This window comes from Phaeodactylum tricornutum, chromosome 8 (genome assembly GCF_000150955.2).
Source record: "Phaeodactylum tricornutum CCAP 1055/1 chromosome 8, whole genome shotgun sequence".
Classification (NCBI taxonomy): domain Eukaryota; phylum Bacillariophyta; class Bacillariophyceae; order Surirellales; family Neidiaceae; genus Phaeodactylum; species Phaeodactylum tricornutum.
In genome coordinates this window covers 59,649-72,168 of record NC_011676.1, presented here as the reverse complement: position 1 = coordinate 72,168, position 12,520 = coordinate 59,649, and the positions used below count along the sequence as shown (strand labels likewise).

Here is a 12,520-nt window from a genome sequence, read left to right as displayed (position 1 = left end):
TCCTCGTTTTCAAAGAGGAGCAGCAGGGCAAGCAAGATCTTTGACAGTTGGAGCCGACCTAGTAGACCGTCGTTCGATTGGTTCTCGCCGTCCGTCATTCCGAATGGGCAGCGTTCCGTCCATTTTGCATTATTTTGATGTGTTGTAAAATCTCCCGTATCTTCCAACGGTAAATAACTTTTGAAAAACGGGTGAGTGTACTATTGACCAGTGAACGACCAAAATCTGATTCGTGGGACGCCTCGTCACGAATCACAATGCCTACGGGATTGACAACCCAAAACGACCATGAAGAGGAAAGCAACCGAACCGTTCCGCACAAAAGGGCCCCAGAGCCGCATCACTGTGTCGGTTCCCATTGTCCATCTACACTGCCGAATCTCTCGATTCCACAGAGTCGACAGAGTGATAACCAAAAGTAACGTTCTACACCGCAAGGTCTAGAAAAACGAACAGAAAACGATCGCGGCAATTGACGGGGAGTTTGTGCCGCCTTCCCCTGACCCTCGTTCACCATGTCCGCCAAGGAAAGGGACGATCCCCGGGTTGGTCTCCAATACATGTTTATACAGAGTACAGATACGCTGCGGGGTGTGGAAATTGACGCACGGGTGCCCACGGGTTGGAATGACAAACCACCGCTGCTAGAGGGACCAAGAGGACAACCCGAAACAATCAATTTACTCAAAGGGGTACGTATCTCCACATATTCCCAAGGTAACCAACCTACCGATGCGATTTACGTCTCTAGGCCTCGGTTTCTCACACACACACAAACAACCTTATTCTTTTGGTGATTGCTTTTGCACTACTCGAACTATAGCTGGTCCGACGAGGTGTGCCACCCGTCCTCCGCTGTGCCGTTTGGCTCTCCAACGTGGTGCAAGCCGTACATCCCCATCAAGAACCCTCTTACTGGTACGAATACCGTACCTTGGCCAAAGCCCGGGCTTTGGATTACGCGTACGAAACTCTCCTCTCCCGTATCGTGGCCGAGCAGTCGGAAAATTGCACACCCTCGGATGACCGAACCCAGCGTCCCAACGTATGGGAGGCCTTGGACGCACCAACGTACGGACAAGATCCGCGGAATCCGGTGTACATTAACCACACCACCGTCAATGGAACACTTGCAGCCAGGAAGGTACTCATTGCCTTGGAACAAATCCTCGGTCTCGAATACGCCCCTCTCTTACCCACCGTGGTGCACTTATGCTTGACCAACATGGCGGAATCCTACGCCTTTTGCACGGTCCGCGAAATGGCGCAATCCGCCTCGAGGTACATGCCCACCACCCGACGCGAGCATTTGGCCTTTGGCAAGGCCTTTCGTGACATTGTCCATAAATTGCACGAGAAAACTGCGGAATACCTCGAGGACCGGGGACTACTCGATCCCGAAAATCTCACGTGCATTTTCCAAAACATGTTTATCGGCATTCTACCCATGCATCTCGTACTACGACTCTTTGACATGTATACCTTGGAAGGCCACAAGGTACTCTTCCGATTCGGGGTTGCCCTCATGGTGCTTTACAAAATGGAAGCGGCCGAAAAGCTTATCACGATAAGCAACCACGTAGAGTTTTGGGATCACCTCAAGATTTGGGCACACGATCCGAGATTCAATTTTGACTTTGTTGTCCGCAAGGCCTACGGTGTCCACGGACGGCTCGTCCGTAAGCAATTGCGATTTCCTTCCCGCCAGGTACTGCGACGCATCATTAAACTCGAAGAGCAGCGGCTGATAGAAGACGGCGGCATGGACGACGAGAACCCGCAATCAGCCGCGCGACCGGTCGGCCTAGTCCAACGGAATGTGATACTCGAAGGCGGCGAAGTGGTCAAACCGGTACTGGCCCAATCCACCCAGGCCCGGACATATCTGGCCACCTGGCTGCCGCTGGCCATGAGATTGACCAATCTGGATTTGCTGTACTCCACCAACTATCACGGTCGATCGCTTGAACGCTTCTACTCGCACGTGAAAACGTCGAAACACACCTTCGTTTTGTGTGAAGTCTTGGACGGTTCCGTGGCGTCAAACGGGACCCCTACTATCGTTGGGATGTACGCCTCACAAGCTTGGCGGGCATCTCCCCGTGTTTACGGAGACGGCGAGTGCTTTCTATTCCGTTTATCGCCAGACGCTGAATGTTGGACATGGCATCCCATACCAATGACCGCCGATGCGGGGGACACCTTTTCTGAAAACAACGAAACCGCCCTTTTGGAACAGTTTATGGTTGGCACGCGTACTTATATTTCCATGGGCGGCAATCCCGATGGCTCTTGCGGCCTACGACTCAATGAAGATTTGACCGTGGGAGAATCCTCGCCCGCCGTCGGGTTCGAGAACGAACCCCTGCACGGTACTGGCCGCAACAGCGTCTTTCAAATTGGTCTGGTGGAAGCGTACGGATTCACCCGCCAAATTGACGGACGCCCCATTTAAGAAGGCATATTGCATCACGGGGATATTCGTACAGGGAATTTTATTCTTATCTAGCTTGGTGAAAGAGTCTGGTAGAATGAGAGATTTTGTTTCGTGCCTCTCTAGTTAGGCATGGTCGACGCAATCTCTAGGTGGCTTGCGGGGGTCCTGATATCTGGAGGAGCAGGACACGGATCGGTTTCTCTTCCTTCCAAGTTGCTGCAAGGAAAAGGGACAGGTATTGAGACACTTTGTTGTCCCTTGGTGGTCGTCGTTTCTTCACAGAATAATGTGGAGCCCACAAGGGAGGGATCCTTGTGCTGTTCTGACGCAAGCTCTTGCTGTTGTAAAAGCAGCGCACGCGCCATGTCCACTTTGAATAGTTCCACTTGTAGCTGTGAAAACGCCAAATTCGCATCGAGTCCTCGCACTGCCCGAGACGCCGCCCCTTGCAAAAATGTGTCAATGAGTTGCGCTTGTACCAGTCGCGTTTCCAAGAGGCCATTTTCTTTCCGCAATTTGCTGTTGGCCTTGGTCAGTTCATCAATGCGCTGCACCGAATTATGTTGCAAAAACTTCAGCCGTGAACGTTTGTCTTGTGCCGAACGGCGATTGCTGTCTCGTCGGCATTGACGCTCTCTTGCGGAATAATTTCGTTTTGGTAATGCAACTAGGGCACCCTGGGATGATGATGCTTTGGGAGGAGACAATGGATAGACGAATACGGCAGGAGCCGCTGCTGCAGGTGACGCTGAGGGAAAACCCCGATGTAATGGATCTCGGACCGCAGGAATTCCAAAACCTCCATTCTCTGGAGCTATCGGATTGTGATGTACAGTCGCAGTAACTTCTTGTGGAATAGTGGGGTATGTTTGTTGCATAGGATGCTGGGCGAGACAAGTCCATGACACCGGATACACCGCGGATGAAAACGACGGGAACATATTTGATGCGAGCTACAACGTGACTTCGAAATTACAAGGTCCTCGCAACGTGTGTGGACTCTTTCTTGTGACCGTTCCGGATGCCGTAAGAAGTCAGTACGCAGATGGAATACGTCCAGACGCGATGAAGTGCGAATATAGTTTACGATTCCCGCCCCTTGTGATTCGTTTCGGTGAGCTTCGGCTTGGTGCGTTTGGTGGACGATGGAAATGGCACGCTTCAACGAATACGGTATTTGCCTTTGGTCTTCGATGTTCGCTGACACATACTTTGACGCTTCGCACTGTTGTTGTAAAGAAGACGAAGACGTAAGAAGGAATTCGGTTCCTTGGAGACGCATTCTCAGTAAGACTAGGTAAGGAGAAATTGTCACGTAACAAAACTTTTTCTGTTTAACACCTGAGACGAAAAAAATTTGAAGCGACCCATATAATTCGTTTTCTTTGACAGTCAGAGAAATTCACGTAAGTCTGGGAATCGACCAATTTCGGATCTTACAATTAGAAGCGATGCCACATTTCAATGTCAATGAACGCCGTATTCCGGAGGGACGACGGCAAATGAAATGGGCTCAAGGCTCATTTTCGTATGTTTACATTTTGTGCTCTATTTCTCTCCTCTTTCTGGCTGGTAGCCAGAGAATGACGCAGAGAAATTTTTCTGAGGGTGGCATCAAGTGTAGGTACCTTGACGGCGACTAAAGAGCCAGTTAGATATCTTGCAGTCGCTATCGCTTCCCTCCAGTGTTGACTGTGAACAACTACAATTTTACACTCATCATGAATGTTACGTGTTTCAAAAAAGCAATGTTGTTTTTTGGCAGAAGCCCGTTCGGTACCTTTTTAAGCTTCGGGAAACGCATTTCCAGGCTTCATGCGAAGGAATATGTTTTCTTGTTCTGTACCAGTTATCTCCGACGCCGGGTTTGCCGGTAGAGAGCTCGAGGGTGCCAAGACACTAGGTAACACGCTAGGTAAGGATGATGATGTTGGCTGCGTTGATGCTTGATCAGATGGTAGGCGGCTAGAAACGGAACTCGGGTTCTCTGATTGACTTGGTTGGATGCTTGGTAGGTGAGACGGACCGATAGATGGCAATTTTGACGGTCTCAAGCTTGGTTGAACACTAGGAACAGAACTGGGAGCACTAGAAACGCTCGGTGACAAACTTGGAGGTTCCGAAATGGTTGGTGCACTCGATATAGTTGGCTTGACGCTTGGTCCTCTACTGGGCTCTGTACTGGGCTCAATCGAGACTGTAGGATTGATGCTTGTTTCCTTCGACGGAAATCCCGGTGGTACAGATGTCGGAATAGCTGAGGATAAAAGGGAAAGGAGGACAGTTGGCAACAATGATGGCTCACCGGAAAGTATCAAAGATGGAGGGCTCGATGGTGGAGTCAATGTTATTCCAGAGGGAAGGGACGAGGGTTGATCCGAGATTTTGGAAGATGGTAGGTTGCTTGGAGTAGCAGGATCTCCTGTCGGTGCCGCAGATGGCACGTCCGTTGGCGAACCTTCAGGGTCAGTTGGTGTCGCGGAGGGCACGTCCGTTGGCGAACCCTCAGGGTCAGTCGGTGTCGCGGAAGGCCCATCCGTTGGCGAACCCTCAGGGTCAGTCGGTTCCATAGAAGGCACATCAGCTGGCGAACCCTCAGGGTCAGTCGGTTCCATAGAAGGCACATCAGCTGGCGAACCCGCAGGGTCAGTTGGTGTCGCGGAGGGCACGTCCGTTGGCGAACCCTCAGGGTCAGTTGGTGCTGCAGAAGGCACGTCCGTTGGCGACTCATCGGTGACCGTCGGTGCCGGAGAACTTGTAGGTGACGCGTTTTGAGATGTTGGCGCTTGTGTCTGCTGAGAGGAGCTGCTGGGCGCCTCGGAATCATCGAATGGGGCAATACTAGGGCTCACGAATGGGACAGCTGTAGGCTGAGGTACAGTTGGAGCAATTGTCGAAGATTCGCTAAAGGCAAAGGTGGGAAAAGCGGACGTTGTCGGAAAGCCCGTTGGAACGAGTGACGGTGTTTTGGTTGGCACGTTGGTGTTGATGCCTTTGCTGCTTTTCGAGCTCTTCATCTTCATGCTATCTGGATTTCGTTTTTTTTTACTTCTATGGCTGCTTGACTTTTCGCTAGCGGGGCTGAGACTATAACTTTTGCTACTCGAGTCCGATTTACCACCTTTACCTCTACTTCCCTTGCCTGTGTAGTTGCTTGTGTTGGCACTTGTATCGGTAGAGTCTACACCACTCGAACCCTTTCCCCTTCCCATTCCTATGCTGGCAACAGTATTGTTCTCTGGGGAATTTCGGGTTGCGAATATACCTGCTTCTTCTGTGGCATTCAATGACGGGTTAGGGTTATTTGGGGTGTTCCCACCATTCGTAATATCTTGCGGTTTGGTGAATACTTGAAAAGCGAAAGGGCTCGTAGTATTTTTGACACTATAATCTTGCCAAAGTGCGAAGTTCGGGTCGGTTGCGCCTTGTCCGTTTACGAGTGCCGCGCTGCAGACAACGACGAGCAAGACAATTTGATGGCACCGAACGAAACCGCGTACTTTTGGTCCCCTGGGGCGCGGATGACGACAACTGCGATTACATTCTTCCATGATAATAGCGGCGCTGTGGACGATCCGGTCCTCACAAGCCAAAAGTACTGGTTTGCGATGTCACTTCGGCCTACCAAGACTGTTAATTTTATGAAGCAAAGCCGAATGTTGAAATGGACTCGTGTGCACGAGTTTTGATTCTCCTTCCTGTGGACAAAAATGGTCATTTGTCTTTGAATATTATATACGTGTTGCTGAGGTCATTCCGTTGAACGAACAAAATACATAAAATTCTATTTATGCTTGATGGTTTGTGTTACATATTTGTCCTTGTCAGTGAAATTGGTATAGCTAGTTTTCCGGATTCGGCCAGTCTACGTGACCTGAATAAGTATGTATGTACCTGAAATCAAAATGACGTTTTTGGCCTATTCCAAAACTGGCGCTGGAAGCCCAATCCGGGCTGGCGTGCACTTCCCTCCAAAATCGACAGGAGGCTGCGGGTAGCACGACACCATGGGGAAAGGACCCAACGGTAAGAAAATCCTCCTGAGGACCATCTCCGACAGTTCTAGAACCAAGTGCTTCGTCCCAAAGCCCACCCTCCTCACAGATACGAATCTTTCGTCCAATATCTGGCGTCATGAATTACGGTCAGCACGGACGCGACTTGTTGATGGAGCTCAAACGATCCGAGGGGAACGGGTTGACGGAGGGTGTATCGTTGCCAGCGTACAACGACAAGTCCGTGCAATCGGCACTCCAAGAACTTACTTTGCACGTGCAGGCTTTGAATGACCAAGTTGAGTCCACAAGGGAACTTTCACCGGACGGAAAACCGCCAATCTCCGTCCGGCCTTCGATTCTGTTACAGAGTGCAGCAATTCAGCGGAACAAGCGCTGTTTGCTGGCTTACCACCAAACGCGATTGGATCGCATCCAACAACTGTATTACTGGCAATCGCAAGAAGCAGCCGAGGAGAACATGTGTCCACCGGAAATTGAGTTTTTGCGGGACTACGAGAAGCTCGTGCAAAGCTTTCAAGCCAGCACCGGAGTATCGTGGGATCTGCGCAGTCAAACTGTTCCGCCGCAGCCTTCCGATCGGGTACAAGTCCGAGTCGTAAACGCGGACAAGTTTGATGGTGGACCCATTGTTCTCGAATCTGGAGTTAGCGTGGTTTTGACTGTGGGGTCGACGCATTATTTACTTTACAGCGACGTTGAGGAGTACCTAAGGTCGGGCGATCTGGAACTGTTGCCCGGAGAAGAAAACATTTGAACGTCCTAAAATACGTTTGTAATTAATAGAGTGTGTTCTTCCGGTGAAGTACTATTTACAAATACCTCGTGAGGGAGAGAGCCCGTGCGTAATGGATAATCTATGTGGCATGTTGCAGCGTTGTGGCTCGTTCGAACAGTGGACTCAATGTTATCCCCCACGATTACGTAACACCAAATACAAGGTATCGCCACCTTGAATGAAATTGTCCTGCACCGTCGTCTCGGCATCCATCCACATAACTCCGTTGAAAAGCAGCGATTGCTGATCCGGGTCGATTCCTTCCTTGATGCGAATCTTCTCCTTGACGTCCGCCACACGATCGTCGATATCTATCGTTAACGAGATACGACGACCCGTCAATATCTGCACTTGGACCTGTTGTATTTTGCATTTTTACAAACGTGACATGAGTGAGAGAACTGCTTCGAGAAATGTTTTCGGGTCTATCCATTTGTTTGTTTCAAGGAGACATTTATATTTCTCCAGAAATGCAATCCAATCTGATCTTCACAAGCAATTTTGCTTACGTACCACGACGGGTTTTCGCTTGCGCTTGAGCTGCTCGTATTTGACGGTACGTGCCAACGCTTCGGATTCTTGTGCATGCTTGCGCAACTCCTTCTGTACGGCCGGAAGATTCTGGGTATTGGAAACACGTTGACGGTGGTGCTGACGGGGCGGCATCGAGCCTGCAATGCTTGCTCAAGATGAACAGACAGCTGTCCACAAACAATTCTCCTTCTTTATCAGCTACACAATAGTAGGCGATCCAGGAGTGGGCATCACCTTTCTATTTGCCAGAGAGGAACGGGTTGTTTGGTGACGAGAGCGGACCGATTTGCCCTTTCCTCGCAGACTGCGAGATACATTTGAAACATCGAAAAATCGCGATCGAGTCTTGGGAGATACAATTTTTTTGGCGTGCTCTGTCTGCCGACCGTCCCCACTGCGCCATAACTTAGAGTAGGCAATCCAGCGGACACAACTTATGTTCGCAATCAATTCGACCTTCCATACCTGTCCCTTCCCATTATCAAAACAAAGATCTCTGGTAGGACACCAGTCCAACGGACCATAAATCCTTACTTCTTCATCTTTAAGAGCCTTTGAGGCAGCAGTATGTTGCTGGGATGTCAGGGCTACTAATGCGTGTTTTGTTTCCTTGGGACTGGTAAAAATAGGTATAATTTACAGTAATGTCCATTCTTTTTAAAAAGCTGTTCAGCTCGCCAACTGACTGTGAGGAGCATAAGAGCGTGACATTTTCGTCCAAGCTTACAGTTAACTTTAAATAATCTTGTAGGGCTTACTGTAAATTGTGCACCAAAAATCCTATAGGGGTGCTTTGCCCATGAGATACTAAAAATCAAGACAAGGCACGCGTCTTCTCTCGAGGCCTACCGGTGATTCCCACAGCCCGTGTAAGCTCCCGGTGCAATATCCAAATAGAAAAACAGGGCAATGTAAGCTCACATTAAGTGTAGCGCGTTTTTGTCGTCATTTACAATCAAAGGAAAAGTCTTATATTGCCCGCTACCAACGAAATGGCAGCGGCGTTCTCCTCCTCAGACAAGTCGACTTCTCGAAACAGAATATTCTCCTGGGAAGCGCTTCCGATTGTTGGAAGACATATACTGTGTCGGTACCTTGTCCAACGGAGATTGACTATAACCGCAGTCAACAACAACCAAGCAGCTGCGTTGGATCAACGAAGTAACATCGCCCGAACCGGAAAAGTCGTCCTTTCAGCCTCGCAATAGAAGGAGAAGCTCCACTGCCCAGACGGAAAGTATCGAAGCCCACACCAATTGGGGTAGGAGACTGGATTCCAGTACCTGCGGTGCCAAAGGCGTCACATTAGCAACCTTGCACAAAAGCACCGTCTTTTCTCTTCTACACCAGGGCTATTTTGGCCTCGAGTCTGTGCATGGCGCTTTCTTTTGTTCCAGGAAGTACATACAGTACAAGATCTGCTGCTCGCAATCCCACTGTTTTAGCTTCCGTGTCTTCAGGGGAGGGATCCATGGGCCCAGTGCTGGTAAGGTCCACGTCCCGTTTAGCAAAGAGTGTTCTCCAGTTGTTCTTCCACAGCGTAGCGACTCTACTTTTTCAGGGTGTGTTGCCGACGACGACGTCGATGGCGACCCACGACCCAAATCCAGCTGGCTTTCGCTGACCAATGTCAACAAACAAACGACCGTTTGCGAATTGTAAAATTCAGGAACAGTGCCGTCAGCTAACTGTCAAGTCCACTGCAGCCGTTCCGAACAACGTTCGGCAAAATACACGTAGGTGTAGGTAATTCAATATGCCATGCCATGCCCTCCCTGCTTAAGCCTCGGCCGACAGAATGCGTCAGTCACCCATGAAGCAGCCAATGGACAATACCCTCCTAAGCCCATATTGACCTTCCGCCACTACAATTTGAATTACTTCTCATTCACGCACAAAAAAATCTAAATGATACATACACAGATCCTCGACAGATCTAGCTTACCGTTAGAGTGTCTGACACGTTTCGAGCAAGATCCAATTCGAGCATACGGGGCTTTTGTGTCTACTGGGGCGACTAGGATTGACCGTGAGTTCCTCAAGGTGCCACGAACAACAACTCACAAAAAGATCAAGAGACGGGAAAATGGTTAGCACATTTTTGGACGTTGTTTCATCCGGAGAAATTGTTGGCGAAAGGGGTCTCGTACTCTTAGGGGGAATTTGCCATTCACAGACGATGTGAAACTTTGATCCTAACCTGCCTGAGACTTTTACCGGTCAGTGCAAGGAATAGAGGGTAGGCTTAACTGTAAACATAAATTCATATTCTTTGAATAAGAATCTCGCTGAGAAGCCACCGAGGAATGGGCGCATTTAAAAAAAAAGATTTCGACCTGACAACAAGGCGGGTATAAGCCGTGTCTCGCTTACAAATTACTCCTATGCGCTAAGTGTAGTACAATTTTTTTTGAATGAGTTAGTCAGCACAGACGGACTAGCTACATACTGAGATCCGATAAAGTGGACCTCCATTTAGTTATCTCTTGCCCAAGCATTAGCAGCTTCAAGTAGCTCCTGCTCGTCCCTGAGTGAATCTTCGCCGAGAGAAGAGTCATCAGAGGGATCACTCACGTTCGAAGCTCGTCGCAACGAAATTTGGGGAAGAAGGCCGAGCAAATTGACGTCGTCGTCGCTATCGCTACCGCCATTGCCTCGCGATGCTTCGTTCTTCGGTTTCTCCGTCCCATTCCATATTTCTGCCGCCTCTCTGAGGCAGTCTCGTTTTGACATTGTAGCCTTGGTGTCCCCTTCATTCGTCTTCTCCGCCAGGGCTCTTAAATTGGGATCTATCCACTGTTGGCTTGACTCCAATAGAGCAACCGCGTCAGCCGCCAATGGCGCTAGATTGCGGGTGAAGAAGCTGTAAACGGTGCCTCCCTGGCCGTTGCGTCCCGCACGTCCACACCGATGAATATACTGCTCTAAATTTCCGGGAAAATCGTAGTTAATCACAAACGACACGTTTGCCACATGAATGCCACGCGCAGCAATATCCGTGGCCAACAACAACGAAGTCTGACCACTTTGAAAGGCACGCACGGCTTGTTCGCGTTCGTGTTGCTTCAGTTGACTGTGCAATGTGAGGCAGGCAACTCGTTCTTTGGTCAAAAATGTATGCATGTACAGTAGAGTCTTGATCCTGGCAAAGAACAAGATAATCAAGGATTTCTGACGGGATTGTTTCTCGTCATGACGAATGCGCTGTAGGATTGTCAAGAGCTTGCGTGGTTTTTTATGCTCGGCACATACATGCAGTGTTTGCGTGAGATGGGCCGGAATTTCGGACCAGAGATCCAATTTAGCGCGTTTCACTGAGGGTTCCTCGTCAGAGGTTATCGTATCATCCTTAACGTCGGCTGAAGTCTCAGCCCGATAAGTTGATAGGGTGGTCAGTTCCGGTGCTTCGACCTGCGGACGAGCTTTCTTTTTCATAGCGTCGACTTTGACCACTACACAAGGTGGCAACGAATGGGAGACGACATTTGTACTTGAAACCCAAGTGTTCCATTGTGATTGGGCTTTATCGGGCCACGTTGCCGAACACAAGCAAGTCGTTTGACGTGAACGGCCGATCAGGCAAAGAATCTCGTTGATCTGCTCACACAAATCGGTCTGGATTGCTAATCTATCGGCTTCATCCAATACAACATGACGAATATGTTCGCTCAAAAAGGTTGTCAAAGCGGAACGGGCGACTGGTAATCCGGCAGCTGGCGAGCCTGCTTTCTCTTCTCCTTCAACTCTACCGGTATCCTTCAAAGGTACTTGAACCTTGCCGTTGCCCAATAAATCCAGCAAGCGTCCTGGTGTAGCCGTTAGAATGAATCCCCGTCGATCCGCACGAGCAGCAGCGGATGCGTCTGCCATGATCTGTTTCAAAGTTTGTTCCTGCACACCTCTCTCCACTCCCCCATACAAGGCTACAACAGATACGTTGTGATTTCGATTCCCCCCTTCATCGGCGAGGCATTTGATCGCGCGGGTGCATTCTTTGGCTACTTGACGAGCCAATTCGCGTGTCGGTACGATCACCAGGCCACCAGCAGGTGTGGATTTCTCCGTACCACATTCGAAGTTCGGCCTCAACTCTAGAGCGTGCAGGATGAGGGGCAAGCCGTAAGCCAACGTTTTACCCGATCCGGTAGGAGCAAGCTGGATCAAATTGTAACGTGATGGTGATGTCGACAACAGCACGGGCCATGAATGTAACTGGACCAAGGTTGGTGTCCGGATGGGGAGATTGTGCCGGGACGGGGACGACCAAGATTTCCAAATTTGTCTCAAAGTGTGCCAGTATTCGGCAGATATTCCAGAGGGAGCTTCAAAAGAAGGAGTATCGTCAATACCAATCTCATCAAAGTGTTGGGCCGTCAGTGGAGCTGGAAGGAACAAAGCGCCATTTTCTCCCGGAATCAAGACGGACACTTCGACACGATTTTGTGGTTGCGTCGCGGCCTCCGCTTCTGTGCTGCTCCCGTTGGCGGCTTGGGAAAGCGCTCGTTCTTCCGCACGTTTACGCTTGGCAAACCGATTTTTCGAACGTTTGCCCATGCCGTCCAGAAACAAGTTTCCTTTACAGTCAATTAGAGTATCATCCAACAGGACCCAAAGGACGGGACGGGACGATTGAATGGATCTGGCGAATCTATTGAAAATGTAACATTTCCTCGTGATTTTATGCCGCGAGAACGAACGGTCGTGAACTGAACATCATTTGAGCCTACCATTGGATTTTAAATGTCTGAATCTGAA

General features: G+C 49.7%; 3 protein-coding genes across 3 annotated transcripts; 2 read left to right on the top strand and 1 right to left on the bottom strand.

Annotated features, from left to right (window-relative positions):
* Nucleotides 1-365: 365 nt before the first annotated feature.
* PHATRDRAFT_45734 (predicted protein) lies at nucleotides 366-2,455 on the top strand (the record flags this gene model as incomplete). The annotated part of the gene is made up of 2 exons (XM_002180133.1): nucleotides 366-692; nucleotides 824-2,455. Exons 1-2 carry the CDS (start codon nucleotides 516-518, stop codon nucleotides 2,453-2,455), a joined length of 1,809 nt encoding a protein of 602 aa, XP_002180169.1. The 5' UTR covers nucleotides 366-515.
* Nucleotides 2,456-6,444: 3,989 nt separating this feature from the next.
* PSF2 (predicted protein) lies at nucleotides 6,445-7,210 on the top strand (the record flags this gene model as incomplete). Its single annotated transcript, XM_002180132.1, has 2 exons — nucleotides 6,445-6,463; nucleotides 6,498-7,210. The coding sequence occupies 2 exons, from the start codon at nucleotides 6,445-6,447 to the stop codon at nucleotides 7,208-7,210; spliced, it is 732 nt and encodes a 243-aa protein (XP_002180168.1).
* A 3,312-nt stretch (nucleotides 7,211-10,522) lies between these two features.
* Nucleotides 10,523-11,008, bottom strand: PHATRDRAFT_12312 (predicted protein; the record flags this gene model as incomplete). The annotated part of the gene is made up of 1 exon (XM_002179931.1): nucleotides 10,523-11,008. A coding segment is annotated over one exon (486 nt), but the record flags the coding sequence as incomplete, so codon positions are not given.
* Nucleotides 11,009-12,520: the final 1,512 nt, after the last annotated feature.